The sequence below is a fragment of the Pseudophryne corroboree genome, chromosome 10, assembly GCF_028390025.1.
Source record: "Pseudophryne corroboree isolate aPseCor3 chromosome 10, aPseCor3.hap2, whole genome shotgun sequence".
In the NCBI taxonomy this organism is placed as follows: Eukaryota; Metazoa; Chordata; class Amphibia; order Anura; family Myobatrachidae; genus Pseudophryne; species Pseudophryne corroboree.
In genome coordinates this window covers 382865470-382881811 of record NC_086453.1, presented here as the reverse complement: position 1 = coordinate 382881811, position 16342 = coordinate 382865470, and the positions used below count along the sequence as shown (strand labels likewise).

The following is a 16342-nucleotide window of genomic DNA, read 5'->3' as shown; positions in this document are numbered from 1 at the left end:
TTGTAAAATCCGTCGCTGTACGGCGATCCCCATCGCCGGCGGGTGACGTGCATGGGTATTGCGGTGCATACGCATGCGCAGTTCAGACCCGATCGTACCGCTGCAAACAAAAGCGAGAGTGCAATTGGGTCTGAATGAGGCCCATAGTTCCGTACCATGGAACTATATATACATACATATATTATATATATTTTATTTTTTATTGGTTCAGAAGCATTTTTAATATACTTGCTATGTATTCCCCATTATTTATACACTGCCAGCGGGCAATCTAATTGGAGCCCGTTTAAAGCACCCAAAAAATGACCTGTTTTCAGGCAAAAACGCATAGAGCACGTGATCTGTTTATGGACCAATGGGGGTCATTCCGAGTTGATCGTTCGCTGCCGTTTTCGCAGCGCAGCGAACAGGTCACTACTGCGCATGCGTATGCACCGCAATGCGCAGGCGCGTCGTACGAGTACAAAGCGGATCGTTGCTGGGCGACGGATTTAATGAAGAATCCATTCGCACAGCCGATCGCAAGAAGAATGACAGGAAGAAGGCGTTTGTGGGTGGCAACTGACCGTTTTCTGGGAGTGGTTGGAAAAACGCAGGCGTGTCCAAGCGTTTGCAGGGCGAGTGTCTGACGTCAATTCCGGTCCCGGACAGGCTGAAGTGATCGCAGCGGCTGAGTAAGTCCTGGGCAACTCAGAAACTGCACAAAACTTTTTCGTCCCGCTCGGCTGCACACGCGTTCGCACACTTGCAAAGCGAAAATACACTCCCCCGTGGGCCGCGACTATATGATCGCTGCTCTGCAAAAAATAGCTAGCGAGCGATCAACTCGGAATGACCCCCTATGTGTTTTCGCCGGTGCGATCATGAAAACAGGGTCATTATCTGGGATTTTTTTTCGTGATCTATACAGGTACCCCCAAAAAACCCTAATAAGTGCCAGTGTCGGACTTAGTTTGGGGCTAATTGGATAGCCCCAGGGTAACAATTAACCCATGGGTAATTACTGCAAGCAATTGAATTCCCCCATATCGTAATAATTCTTACCACAACTAGAGCGCACACATTTTTAGGGCTCACACATTGCTGATCTAATTCATTTCTCCTACTATTCTTACAGGAAAATCTAGGTTATATCCAGCGCCGGAGAATCACCCACAACCCTGCGTCACACTGTGTGACAACTGCAGCAGGTCCCCCATAGCAGGAACATCCACCCATCTGGGAGGCGGGTGCTGATTGATGGGTGCTTGCCCTCAGCAGTCAAATGGTTAAGTACCCAGAGCATACACAGCGGAGGCAGACATTTTATTGGCTTTATGTAACAATGATGTCACTAGTTCAGAATGAAATCATAGACCATATTCTCATTGAGATCACTCCAGCGCACAATCTGGCCTCCTCCTGGGTACGGGCGATGGGAGACCCGAGTGACATCACCAGACCACAGCCTCCATGACACAACTGCATGCAGCACGTCCTCCGACAATGACTTAACAAGCAGGTGGGACCCTGTGTGCGATAGATCCTCAAGCTCTTACTACAGCCTCATGCGCTTTAATTGGGAAAAAAAGAAAAAGAGAGAGAAAAGACGGCAGACAAATGATGCGCCCCCAGCTACACTCAATACAGATCACCGTACAACTTCAGCCACTCAATGTGCGCTTACATCAAGGCAACTGGCGAAGTCGGATCAATTGCTGACTAATTAGACCAATCAGGGGACGGTTTCCCTGACCCCAGGCATGGCTGCTGTGCGACCTTACAGTGATTTTCCAGCTCATTCTCACAGTCCGTACCACACGGAGCACAGTACATGACATTTATCCTGCTCAGCGTCAATGCAATTGTCACTAATTGATGAGGGTCTAATCATTGCTCATCGGAGGCTGTGCAGCGCTGGCAGCGAAGGAGTGCTACGTACAGGGACAGCGTGCCGGGGGGCTGCGTACAGGGACAGCGTGCCGGGGGGCTGCGTACAGGGACAACGTGCCGGGGGGGCTGCGTACAGGGACAGCGTGCCGGCGGGCTGCGTACAGGGACAGCGTGCCTGGGGGCTGCGTATAGTGACAGCGTGCCTGGGGGCTGCGTATAGTGACAGCGTGCCGGGGGGCTGCGTATAGTGACAGCGTGCCTGGGGGCTGCGTATAGTGACAGCGTGCCTGGGGGCTGCGTATAGTGACAGCGTGCCGGGGGCTGCGTATAGTGACAGCGTGCCAGCGGGCTGCGTATAGTGACAGTGTGCCGGGGCGGGTGACCAGCACTTCTGGGCAACGCATTACTTTATAAGGGAGCTCTACACATTTGTTGTACGTATACATCACACACTTGCGAAGATAATTATTTCCCCCTGTGGAGCACACATACATTAATAGTGGTTTCTAACCTATCCACATGGGAGCTGGAGATTTCAGTATGTACAAAGGTGGTCTCACAATCCCGCTGCTATCCCTAGTCACTACAATACCTTTAGCAGACTACCATTTCCCCCTACATACAGCATACATTACCGGAAGCACTCCATAGCTCCCAGAGCGACCCTTAGTTTCCTACACACAGTGTATCCTGGTATCAGAAACACTTACTTGTTGTTTTCCAGCTAAACAAAAGGTGATAAAAACGAGTAACTGGTCTTATTATCACTCGGGTAATTCCCAGCTAGTCGCCACCAGGCACCACAGAGAGGTGACAATGTGTGGTGAGGACACTGTGATGAACACCAACTTCCAGCTCTCCCCCTAACATGTACCCCTAGGAAACCTCCTCCTCAACACATACCCCTAGATAAGCCCTTCCTCAACAGGTGGCCCTAGAAAAGCCATCCCCCAACAGGTGGCCCTAGAAAATCCATCCCTCAACAGGTGGCCCTAGAAAAGCCATCCCCCAACAAGTGGTCCTAGAAAAGCCCTTCCCCAACAGGTGGCCCTAGAAAAGCTATCCCCCAACAGGTGGCCCTAGAAAAGCCATCCCCCAACAGGTGGCCCTAGAAAAGCTATCCCCCAACAGGTGGCCCTAGAAAAGTCATCTCCCAACAGGTGGCCCTAAAAAAGCCCTTCCCCAACACGTGGCCCTAGAAAAGCCCTTCCTCAACAGGTGGCCCTAGAAAAGCCCTTCCTCAACAGGTGGCCATAGAAAAGCCATTGCCCAACAGGCGGCCCTAGAAAAGCCCTTCCTCAACAGGTGGCCCTAGAAACGCCCTTTCCCAACAGGAGGCCCTAGAAAAGCCCTTCCACAACAGGTGTCCCTAGAAAAGCCCTTCCACAACAGGTGTCCCTAGAAAATCCCTTCTCCAACAGGTGGCCCTAGAAAAGCCCTTCCCCAACAGGTGGCCCTAGAAAAGCCATCCCCCCAACAGGTGGCCCTAGAAAAGCCATCCCCCAACAGGTGGCCCTAGAAAAGCCATCCCCCAACAGGTGGCCCTAGAAAAGCCATCCCCCCAACAGGTGGCCCTAGAAAAACCATCCCCCAACAGGTGGCCCTAGAAAAGCCATCCCCCAACAGGTGGCCCTAGAAAAGCCATCCGCCAACAGGTGGCCCTAGAAAAGCAATCCCCCAACAGGTGGCCATAGAAAAGCCATTTCCCAACAGGTGGCCCTAGAAAAGCCCTTTCCCAACAGGAGTCCATAGAAAAGCCCTTCCACAACAGGTGGCCCTAGAAAAGCCCTTCTCCAACAGGTGGCCCTAGAAAAGCCCTTCCCCAACAGGTGGCCCTAGAAAAGCCCTACCCCAATGGGTGTCCCTAGAAAAGACCTTCCTGAACGGGTGGTCCTAGAAAAGAACTACGCCAATGGGTGCCCCTAGAAAAGACCTACCCCAATGGGTGTCCCTAGAAAAGTCCTTCCCCAACGGGTGGTCCTAGAAAAGACCTCCCCCAAATACGTGCTCCTAAAAAAGCCCTTGTCATGACACATCTCTAGAAAAGCCCTCCCCCGACACATGCTTCTTGAAAAGCTCTTTTCCGACACGTGCTCCTAGAAACAGTCCTCCCCCAGCACATGCCCCTGGAAAAGCTCCTCCCCCAACAACATGTGCCCTGAGAAAAGCCCTCCTCTGACATGTACCCATAGACAAGCCCTCCCCATATAAATGTGTCCTTTCCACCCTTACTCAATAGGTTGGAATCTCACCTTTTAAGACCATGGCTCTAGTAGATATCTGGCCACACAGCCATTACTAGTGAGGGTGTTACACTGTGTCTCAGGTCAATAAGAGACATGTACATTGTAGCTGCGCTTTGCTGGTGAGCGTGGAACACATATATTGCTCATAATAATTACTTATCACCAATAGTGCGAGGAAGTGTTGTGCAATGAGCACAGTACACATCATGTATATCAATGACCACCAACAAGTAGAAGCGTTGCCTGACTAAGGAACATCACAGCAATAGTAGCTACGATATAATGCAGAGTGTTGTAAAGTATATTTAACAAGTTCTAAACTTATTTAAAAGTAACAGGTTGAAACTTTATTAAACTGCACTCCCCCCTTCCAAATTCTAGGGGGACCTTGAGGCCTCCGAAGGCTTCTGGTTTCCCCAACCCTACTCCCAGGGAATAGGAATGTCCTCCATAGCAGGCCAAACGTGGTCGACCCAATTTATGTCCACCTAATGACCGCCATCCCTCCATGGCAGCCTCCTGCATCAAAGTGGTATGAGGAGGTGCAGGGAGAGCTGCTCAGCCCAGCTAGCTAAATGTTTCACTAGAGCTCAAAGAGCTGCCTGGGGATCTTCCTTCAATGGCCCTGGAGCCCAAATAAGGAGCGAGAAGTGATAAGGCCACCCAGTAGAATACTGGTAAGTTTTGGAGAGGACTACATCCCGCCCTCCAGAATTGTCATCACTAGGGTGTGGTTATCTCTCCAGATAGTCTTAGGCATAGCAGAGGGACTACTCCCCACCGTCCATAAGGGACAATATAGTCTTTTGCTGTACGCAATTGTGATTATATGCTAATATGGGCAGAAGCCCACTACTGTTGCATCATTTCCGCCCGACAGCTTGATAGGTTTAGTAGTGTTCATTCTAGCACCCTGCACCTTTCAAAACACGTGCAGTTCCTCTTTCCTGCCTGGGGTGTCGCTCTCTGCTCTGGTGCTTCTCAGAACACACTGCATTGTATTTCAGCACTAAAATACAGACCAGAATGTGCTAAGAAGCACCAAAGCAGAAAGCGACACCACATGCAGGAAAGAGGAACTGCACGTGTTTTGAAAGGTGCAGGGTGCTAGAATGAACACTAGGTTAGGGACCCTGGGTGGGCTTTAACCCTGTTGTATGGTGTACTAGAACTGTATAGAAAGGGACTTGCGTGCCCTGAATTTGCGCATCCTCTGAACATGAAGAGGGCTTGTACTTGTGTGACATCTGCATGTTGTGTCTGCCCCCAGCACCTTCAGGAAGAGGAACTGTCCTTTTCAAGGCATTGAGCAATAAACATCTTTCCTTAAGACGTCTACCTCTGGGCTATTCCACTGTCATTTATGGGACATCTGTACAGGTTTAACATATCAATTTTTGTTGACACCTACGAGGAATTTATTATTTTAAAAAGATGGGTGAAACCTCAAAGTGTCAAACTAGGCTCATCATTTAGGTAGAAGAAACGTTTTTTTTTGTCAGTTATACCCAACGCAATATCACAAAATGTAGTTGTCCTGTACGGGACAAGCCAAGTCCACCAGCGTTTTGCAAAGGAAACTTCCACTTGATAATTCCCCTCAACTCCAAACTAAGAGCCGGTATTATTTTTTTTTTATGACAACCTATGAGAAAGACTTTCATTTGTCAGTCTATGCTGAAAACTGGAAAGAAACATAGCTACAGATCTTTACATTTATCAAACACAGCAAATTATCTCATCAGCCATGTGTGTACATTACATCGGCCTGTTACCCGAGCGAGAGACAGGCCGCTGGTCCTAACGGGACTAGGTATACCATACAGGAATGGGCGAATGACCGAACACTTCCCCATAGGTTATAACTTCGTACCTTTTCTCTTCAGAAAGTCTTTTCTGGTGGACACCGGGCTCTGGCGGACTCTGGGGTTCTGGAGAAACTTCACCGCTGTGGCAATCTGCAGGAACAGAGGGAGACGGTATAAGAGATGTGCATATATACATATATAAGGAGCCTGGAGATATCACATGCAGTCTGTTTTATTACCATGCAGGTGTAGAGATTGGCAATGCAGTATGAGGCCTCCTAGATGGGCAGACTGAGGAGAGACTCATTGCTGACTGCTAGAAAGCATGAGTCCTCCCTACGAGAGGAATTATACAGTATTATAAGGTCGGAGACCCTCCACAAACTCTGTCATGGGCCCATCAATCGCACACCCCCAGCTCTGTCCTGAATTCCATCAGTGGGGGGGTGTAAGCGCTAATAACTCCCACAAGATGTTCTGAGCTGCTTTTATTAACATTACAGGAGAGAGGGACTGTTAGTAAAGGCCTGCACTGACTATTGCCCAGTGCGGTCTCCTGGGTGGCGCATAATCCAGCTGGTCAGAAGTAGAACTCCCATGAGATGACCGTGTGGTGTCTTCTAAGACGAGTGTTGCTCAGCTTTCCCATGTCTTCACATGTGCGCCGGTGACGGCACATGGCGCACTATGGAAGCCCCTGTCCAGATTACGCACATTACACAGTCAGTACTTGCTGGGACGCGGTTACTACAGCGGCCTGCTATGGACCTTGCCTGGTCTATGTCTGCCTGAGTCCTACTGACCCTTGATGGCTATTTTCCCTCAGGATTGCTCCCCCAACTATGGGGAGGGTGCCTTCCTGACCATCCCATGTCTTCACCTACATTCACCTATGTTACAGCCTTCCCCCATAGATGCTGCTGGTCACAATCATTTAGTACACGTGGTTGGCTACTGCTCTGTCCACGGCGTGTGGTAATGGCTTCCATGAGATATTCCCAGAACACACATGACGCCGTAGATGGAGGAAAGCTGAATGTACGCGCTGCTCTGGAAATGAAACTCACTATCATGCCCCATTGGAACTCCGAAAATTCACGTTACATGACTTTTGGCACTTCATTGTGTATGTCTGCTTGGGGGGAAGTCAATGTAGAGGGAATATTTGGAACATTACTCCCCAGGATTACGGAAAATGCTTGTGCACAGATGGGAGGACAGACCGGCAGTAAAGGGCGGCCTTCATAAGCCGGTGACTAGTGAACAGGAGGCCACGAGGCGTATATGTCATACCTCTGAGCGTACAGCAAACTGAAAAACAAAACCTGATAACAAAGAAGCTCATTCAAATCGGCTCATGGCGGAAGCCCTGGAATACATCCCCTACACCCGGTGACTGGCGTGTTCCGGCATAAGCACACGTCGCTCTCTTACAAACTGTACGCTTCTAGGCTCTTTACATATTAGCATAGCCCAATCCCCCCGACCAGACACCCCTACCCTGAGTGCCTCCCACCTCTTTGCATCTCTTGTTTCCCTAAATATGCTAATGACGGCGACGTAGGCAAAACTGATCCATCGGACAATGCAATAAACAGGAAATTACCACCATCCAACACGTATCCCGGATGCTAAGTACATCAGAGCAGGTGTAAGGCAAATGATTAGTTATTACACCTGTGGTGGCGCTGATTCAATTGGGAAATACACTCGGTAATAGGTTAAAAGGTTTGGATGGGGCACATTACTCCCAAAGTGCCTGCAGTGAGGGCATGATTGAGCAAGATGTCATTAGTAATTCATTTAAGGGAAAACAGGAGAAGGAGCAGTGACTGAAAGCAATTTAGATGTCAGGTAGAGGAGGGGAGGCGTCTTTTAAGAAAGCCAGATAAGTGAATTTACATGTGAGAGGGGAGGAAGGAGCGAGGAGAAGACGGAGAGACCCAGGCAGCAGAAGACGACTGCGAGGAACGGAAAAAGTAGTGTTTTACACAGCAAAAGCGGATAACGTGAAGCGATCCCCAGATCTGTACACTGCGCCGGAACTTCCCCAGTTGTGCGGCATCATGCTGAACGGAACAGCGTTCTGTCCATCGAGTCCACGCAGACAGACATCTGGGACCAGGCCAGCTGCCTGCAGTCATTCAAATGTGAAATTCATGCATAGGAATTGCAGCCTATTAACTCACCAGGAGCTAGTGTCGCTGAGGCACGAGGCACAAGACTTATAGTATAACTGTGCACTAAAGTTGTCTTTAGTAAATGACTGGCGGTCCAATCAGCGTAGTCAAATCAACTGCACTGTGTGCTGTATCCAACGGTCTTCAGAGGGGCGACTCCAAAGTAGCGGAGAGTCCACCGAGGTTTGGGGGGGGGGGGGCCACAATGACCGAGGTAGCGGCTATACGTGCTACAAGTCTTCACATATTCAATTTAAGAATGAGAGCAAAGTATTTTGGCAGATAATCGTCCTTGTCCTCTGTTACCCTATACACCGCCACACTTAGATAAAGATTATTAGGGCAACTGCGGCCAGCAAATGTTCAGCGTCAACGTCTATATTACCACACACATATATATACTGTTACTGTATCCCCGGCCAATCATTTCTAGCGCCTGTTATCCCTGGCCAATCACAGGGCAGATGCTGCAGGTTACAATGTAACACCAGTGCGCATGTGGCACTTGCATTAATCCCCCCCCCCCCCCCCCGTTACACACACACACACACACACACACACACACAGGTACAGTATGGAACACGCTGGCGATACAGCATTATGGAATAGGAGCACGAAGGACAAACCTAACATTTGCCTTCCTTTCCTATTACAGAATATACCCTGATGTGCGATTTGTTTCTCCGAATCACGCAGGTCATTTGCATATGTGTTGTGTCATGTAAATAATCGCATACATACATAATAATTAAGTCACAGAGAGATGAAGATATAACGTATAAAGCAAGGCGGGGGGGGGGGGGGCTACACCTTGTAATCTAGGGCCACAGGTCAGCCGGTCAGACATGGCGGGGGCGAGGTGAAAGCCTTGCAGCCGGACAAGTGATGTCTGCATTAAGAAAATACACATTAACCCCGGAGAAAGAGCCAAAGTGATCTCAGCAGACGCAGGGCCGGGCAGCTCCGACAGGGACACCACACGGATGCTGTATATATAGATATATATCTACTCCACGCCAGCAGAAGGGGTACGTGTAAGACACATTAATGTACAGTCGCCCCCTCCGCCGCAGCAGCAATGTGAGACACTAAGAGTCGGAGCCAGCAGCAAAGTTTTAGTAAGAAATCAGGTCTGTGTCAAAACTGAAGTGACAAATTTGGTCATCGGTGGCACAAGAAAATGGTTGCAGAGCGGCTGTTAATCAGGAGCAGCCATCACACAGTGCTGATGCCAGCACTCAGGGAGAAATGCAGGAGGCTAATTATCAGGCTGTATATCTCGCTAAAGAAGCTCGGCTGGGCTGGGCCATGGCAGGAGCAGAGGCAGGAGAAGACTACGGAGCTGACAGACACCGCACAGGGCGAGGAAAGTCATGGTGCCCCAGTGTCACTACGCGGGAAGGTGCGATAGCATAAGCCCAGCATCCCTCTGCAAGCACAGGGCAGGACTCCCAGACCCCCGAGATAACAGCGGCTATTATTACACTGACGCATAGAATGTGACGGCAGATAAGAAGCACTCGGCCCATCCAGTCTGCCCCTTTATTTACCATGTTTTTATCTCAAACCTTTTTGTTCCTTATTTCTGTGTAAGGATGTTCTTATGTCTATCCCAGGCATGTTCACATTGCTCTACTGTCTTAGCCTCTACCACCTCTGCTGGGAGGCTATTCCACTTGTCTACTACTCTCTCTGTGAAGTAATTTTTCCTCATATTTCTCCTGAACCTCCCCCCCTCCAGTCTCAGTGTATGTCCTGGTGTCCTATTGCTTCTCTCCATGTGGAGAATGTTTCCCTCCTGGACTTTGTTAAAACCCCTGATATATGTGACAGTCTCTATCATGTCCCCCTTTCCCTTCTCTGCTCCATAATATACATATTAAACAGATTTTTTAGTCTTTCTGGGTAAGATGTGTGATGTAGGCCATGCACCATTTTAGTTGCCCTTCTTTGTACAGTCTCTAATGTATTTATATCCTTCTGAAGATATGGCCTCCAGAACCGGACACTATTCTAGATGAGACCGTACCAATGACCTATATAGTGGCATTATTACTTTCTGTTGCTGATTCCTCTCCCAATGCACCAAGCATCTGACTAGCCTTCCTCATTGCTGTGTTACATTGCTTACCTGCCTTTATGTCACCTGAGATAGTGACTCCTAGATCCCTTTCCTCCTCAGTAGTCTCCAGTATAGCGCCATTAATACTATATTTATCCTTTATGTCACCTGAGATAGTGACTCCTAGATCCCTTTCCTCCTCAGTAGTCTCCAGTATAGCGCCATTAATACTATATTTATCCTTTATGTCACCTGAGATAGTGACTCCTAGATCCCTTTCCTCCTCAGTAGTGTCCAGTATAGTACCATTATACTATATTTATCCTTTATGTCACCTGAAATAGTGACTCCTAGATCCCTTTCCTCCTCAGTAGTTCCCAGTATAGTGCCATTAATACTATATTTATCCTTTATGTCACCTGAGATAGTGACTCCTAGATCCCTTTCCTCCTCAGTAGTTCCAGTATAGTGCCATTAATACTATATTTATCCTTTATGTCACCTGAGATAGTGACTCCTAGATCCCTTTCCTCCTCAGTAGTGTCCAGTATAGTACCATTATACTATATTTATCCTTTATGTCACCTGAAATAGTGACTCCTAGATCCCTTTCCTCCTCAGTAGCTTCCAGTATAGTGCCATTAATACTATATTTATCCTTTATGTCACCTGAAATAGTGACTTCTAGATCCCTTTCCTCCGCACTAGTTTCCAGTATAGCGCCATTAATACTATATTTATCCTTTATGTCACCTGAGATAGTGACTCCTAGATCCCTTTCCTCCTCAGTAGTCTCCAGTATAGTGCCATTAATACTATATTTATCCTTTATGTCACCTGAAATAGTGACTCGTAGATCCCTTTCCTCCTCAGTAGTTTCCAGTATAGTGCCATTAATACTATATTTATCCTTTATGTCACCTGAAATAGTGACTCCTAGATCCCTTTCCTCCTCAGTAGTTCCCAGTATAGTGCCATTATTACTATATTTATCCTTTATGTCACCTGAAATAGTGACTCCTAGATCCCTTTCCTCCTCGGTAGTTTCCAGTATAGTGCCATTAATACTATATTTATCCTTTATGTCACCTGAGATAGTGACTCCTAGATCCCTTTCCTCCTCAGTAGTTTCCAGTATAGTGCCATTAATACTATATTTATCCTTTATGTCACCTGAAATAGTGACTCCTAGATCCCTTTCCTCCTCAGTAGTTTCCAGTATAGTGCCATTAATACTATATTTATCCTTTATGTCACCTGAGATAGTGACTCCTAGATCCCTTTCCTCCTCAGTAGTCCCCAGTATAGTGCCATTAATACTATATTTATCCTTCATGTCACCTGAGATAGTGACTCCTAGATCCCTTTCCTCCTCAGTAGTTTCCAGTATAGAGCCATTAATACTATATTTATCCTTTATGTCACCTGAAATAGTGACTCCTAGATCCCTTTCCTCCTCAGTAGTCTCCAGTATAGTGCCATTATACTATATTTATCCTTTATGTCCGCTGAAATAGTGACTCCTAGATCCCTTTCCTCCTCAGTAGCTCCCAGTACAGCGCCATTAATACTATATTTATCCTTTATATCACCTGAAATAGTGACTCCTAGATCCCTTTCCTCCTCAGTAGTTTCCAGTATAGCGCCATTAATATTATATTTATCCTTTATATCACCTGAGATAGTGACTCCTAGATCCCTTTCCTCCTCAGTAGTTTCCAGTATAGCGCCATTAATATTATATTTATCCTTTATATCACCTGAGATAGTGACTCCTAGATCCCTTTCCTCCTCAGTAGCTCCCAGTATAGTGCCATTAATACTATATTTATCCTTTATGTCACCTGAGATAGTGACTCCTAGATCCCTTTCCTCCTTAGTAGTTTCCAGTATAGTGCCATTAATACTATATTTATCCTTTATATCACCTGAAATAGTGACTCCTAGATCCCTTTCCTCCTCAGTAGTTTCCAGTATAGTGCCATTAATACTATATTTATCCTTTATATCACCTGGAATAGTGACTCCTAGATCCCTTTCCTCCTCAGTAGTCCCCAGTATAGTGCCATTATTACTATATTTATCCTTTATGTCACCTGAGATAGTGACTCCTAGATCGCTTTCCTCCTCAGTAGTTTCCAGTATAGTGCCATTAATACTATATTTATCCTTTATGTCACCTGAAATAGTGACTCCTAGATCCCTTTCCTCCTCAGTAGTTTCCAGTATAGTGCCATTAATACTATATTTATCCTTTATGTCACCTGAAACAGTAACTCCTAGATCCCTTTCCTCCTCAGTAGTTCCCAGTATAGTGCCATTAATACTATATTTATCCTTTATGTCACCTGAAATAGTGACTCCTAGATCCCTTTCCTCCTCAGTAGTTTCCAGTATAGTGCCATTAATACTGTATTTATCCTTTATGTCACCTGAAATATTGACTCCTAGATCCCTTTCCTCCTCAGTAGTTTCCAGTATAGTGCCATTAATACTATATTTATCCTTTATGTCACCTGAGATAGTGACTCCTAGATCCCTTTCCTCCTCAGTAGTTTCCAGTATAGTGCCATTAATACTATATTTATCCTTTATGTCACCTGAAATAGTGACTCCTAGATCCCTTTCCTCCTCAGTAGCTTCCAGTATAGTGCCATTAATACTATATTTATCCTTTATGTCACCTGAAATATTGACTCCTAGATCCCTTTCCTCCTCAGTAGTTTCCAGTATAGTGCCATTAATACTATATTTATCCTTTATGTCACCTGAGATAGTGACTCCTAGATCCCTTTCCTCCTCAGTAATGTCCAGTATAGCGCCATTAATACTATATTTATCCTTTATATCACCTGAGATAGTGACTCCTAGATCCCTTTCCTCCTCAGTAGCTTCCAGTATAGTGCCATTAATACTATATTTATCCTTTATGTCACCTGAAATATTGACTCCTAGATCCCTTTCCTCCTCAGTAGTTTCCAGTATAGTGCCATTAATACTATATTTATCCTTTATATCACCTGAGATAGTGACTCCTAGATCCCTTTCCTCCTCAGTAGTCTCCAGTATAGTGCCATTAATATTATATTTATCCTTTATATCACCTGAGATAGTGACTCCTAGATCCCTTTCCTCCTCAGTAGTCTCCAGTATAGTGCCATTAATATTATATTTATCCTTTATATCACCTGAGATAGTGACTCCTAGATCCCTTTCCTCCTCAGTAGTCTCCAGTATAGTGCCATTAATATTATATTTATCCTTTATATCACCTGAAATAGTGACTCCTAGATCCCTTTCCTCCGCACTAGTTTCCAGTATAGCGCCATTAATACTATATTTATCCTTTATGTCACCTGAAATAGTGACTCCTAGATCCCTTTCCTCCTCAGTAGCTCCCAGTATACTGCCATTAATACTATATTTATCCTTTATATCACCTGAAATAGTGACTCCTAGATCCCTTTCCTCCTCAGTAGTTTCCAGTATAGTGCCATTAATACTATATTTATCCTTTATATCACCTGAAATAGTGACTCCTAGATCCCTTTCCTCCTCAGTAGTCCCCAGTATAGTGCCATTATTACTATATTTATCCTTTATGTCACCTGAGATAGTGACTCCAAGATCGCTTTCCTCCTCAGTAGTTTCCAGTATAGTGCCATTAATACTGTATTTATCCTTTATGTCACCTGAAATATTGACTCCTAGATCCCTTTCCTCCTCAGTAGTTTCCAGTATAGTGCCATTAATACTATATTTATCCTTTATATCACCTGAAATAGTGACTCCTAGATCCCTTTCCTCCTCAGTAGTTTCCAGTATAGCGCCATTAATATTATATTTATCCTTTATATCACCTGAGATAGTGACTCCTAGATCCCTTTCCTCCTCAGTAGTTTCCAGTATAGCGCCATTAATATTATATTTATCCTTTATATCACCTGAGATAGTGACTCCTAGATCCCTTTCCTCCTCAGTAGTTTCCAGTATAGCGCCATTAATATTATATTTATCCTTTATATCACCTGAGATAGTGACTCCTAGATCCCTTTCCTCCTCAGTAGCTCCCAGTATAGTGCCATTAATACTATATTTATCCTTTATGTCACCTGAGATAGTGACTCCTAGATCCCTTTCCTCCTTAGTAGTTTCCAGTATAGTGCCATTAATACTATATTTATCCTTTATATCACCTGAAATAGTGACTCCTAGATCCCTTTCCTCCTCAGTAGTTTCCAGTATAGTGCCATTAATACTATATTTATCCTTTATATCACCTGGAATAGTGACTCCTAGATCCCTTTCCTCCTCAGTAGTCCCCAGTATAGTGCCATTATTACTATATTTATCCTTTATGTCACCTGAGATAGTGACTCCTAGATCGCTTTCCTCCTCAGTAGTTTCCAGTATAGTGCCATTAATACTATATTTATCCTTTATGTCACCTGAAATAGTGACTCCTAGATCCCTTTCCTCCTCAGTAGTTTCCAGTATAGTGCCATTAATACTATATTTATCCTTTATGTCACCTGAAACAGTAACTCCTAGATCCCTCTCCTCCTCAGTAGTTCCCAGTATAGTGCCATTAATACTATATTTATCCTTTATGTCACCTGAAATAGTGACTCCTAGATCCCTTTCCTCCTCAGTAGTTTCCAGTATAGTGCCATTAATACTGTATTTATCCTTTATGTCACCTGAAATATTGACTCCTAGATCCCTTTCCTCCTCAGTAGTTTCCAGTATAGTGCCATTAATACTATATTTATCCTTTATGTCACCTGAGATAGTGACTCCTAGATCCCTTTCCTCCTCAGTAGTTTCCAGTATAGTGCCATTAATACTATATTTATCCTTTATGTCACCTGACATAGTGACTCCTAGATCCCTTTCCTCCTCAGTAGTTTCCAGTATAGTGCCATTAATACTATATTTATCCTTTATGTCACCTGAAATAGTGACTCCTAGATCCCTTTCCTCCTCAGTAGTTCCCAGTATAGTGCCATTAATACTATATTTATCCTTTATGTCACCTGAAATAGTGACTCCTAGATCTCTTTCCTCCTCAGTAGTTCCCAGTATAATGCCATTAATACTGTATTTATCCTTTATGTCACCTGAAATATTGACTCCTAGATCCCTTTCCTCCTCAGTAGTTTCCAGTATAGTGCCATTAATACTATATTTATCCTTTATGTCACCTGAAATATTGACCCCTAGATCCCTTTCCTCCTCAGTAGTTTCCAGTATAGTGCCATTAATACTATATTTATCCTTTATGTCACCTGAAATAGTGACTCCTAGATCCCTTTCCTCCTCAGTAGCTTCCAGTATAGTGCCATTAATACTATATTTATCCTTTATGTCACCTGAAATATTGACTCCTAGATCCCTTTCCTCCTCAGTAGTTTCCAGTATAGTGCCATTAATACTATATTTATCCTTTATGTCACCTGAGATAGTGACTCCTAGATCCCTTTCCTCCTCAGTAATGTCCAGTATAGCGCCATTAATACTATATTTATCCTTTATATCACCTGAGATAGTGACTCCTAGATCCCTTTCCTCCTCAGTAGCTTCCAGTATAGTGCCATTAATACTATATTTATCCTTTATGTCACCTGAAATATTGACTCCTAGATCCCTTTCCTCCTCAGTAGTTTCCAGTATAGTGCCATTAATACTATATTTATCCTTTATATCACCTGAGATAGTGACTCCTAGATCCCTTTCCTCCTCAGTAGTCTCCAGTATAGTGCCATTAATATTATATTTATCCTTTATATCACCTGAGATAGTGACTCCTAGATCCCTTTCCTCCTCAGTAGTCTCCAGTATAGTGCCATTAATATATTTATCCTTTATATCACCTGAGATAGTGACTCCTAGATCCCTTTCCTCCTCAGTAGTCTCCAGTATAGTGCCATTAATATTATATTTATCCTTTATATCACCTGAAATAGTGACTCCTAGATCCCTTTCCTCCGCACTAGTTTCCAGTATAGCGCCATTAATACTATATTTATCCTTTATGTCACCTGAAATAGTGACTCCTAGATCCCTTTCCTCCTCAGTAGCTCCCAGTATACTGCCATTAATACTATATTTATCCTTTATATCACCTGAAATAGTGACTCCTAGATCCCTTTCCTCCTCAGTAGTTTCCAGTAT

At 45.0% G+C, this 16342-nt stretch overlaps 1 protein-coding gene across 1 annotated transcript in view; it reads right to left on the bottom strand.

Moving 5' to 3' along the window:
• PEX14 (peroxisomal biogenesis factor 14) overlaps positions 1 to 16342 on the bottom strand; it is a 322018-nt gene that overhangs the window by 128419 nt on the left and 177257 nt on the right. The window contains exon 3 of the mRNA XM_063943860.1: positions 5992 to 6076. Coding sequence (XP_063799930.1) covers positions 5992 to 6076 — 85 coding nt within the window. The remainder of the gene's footprint in view (positions 1 to 5991; positions 6077 to 16342) is intronic.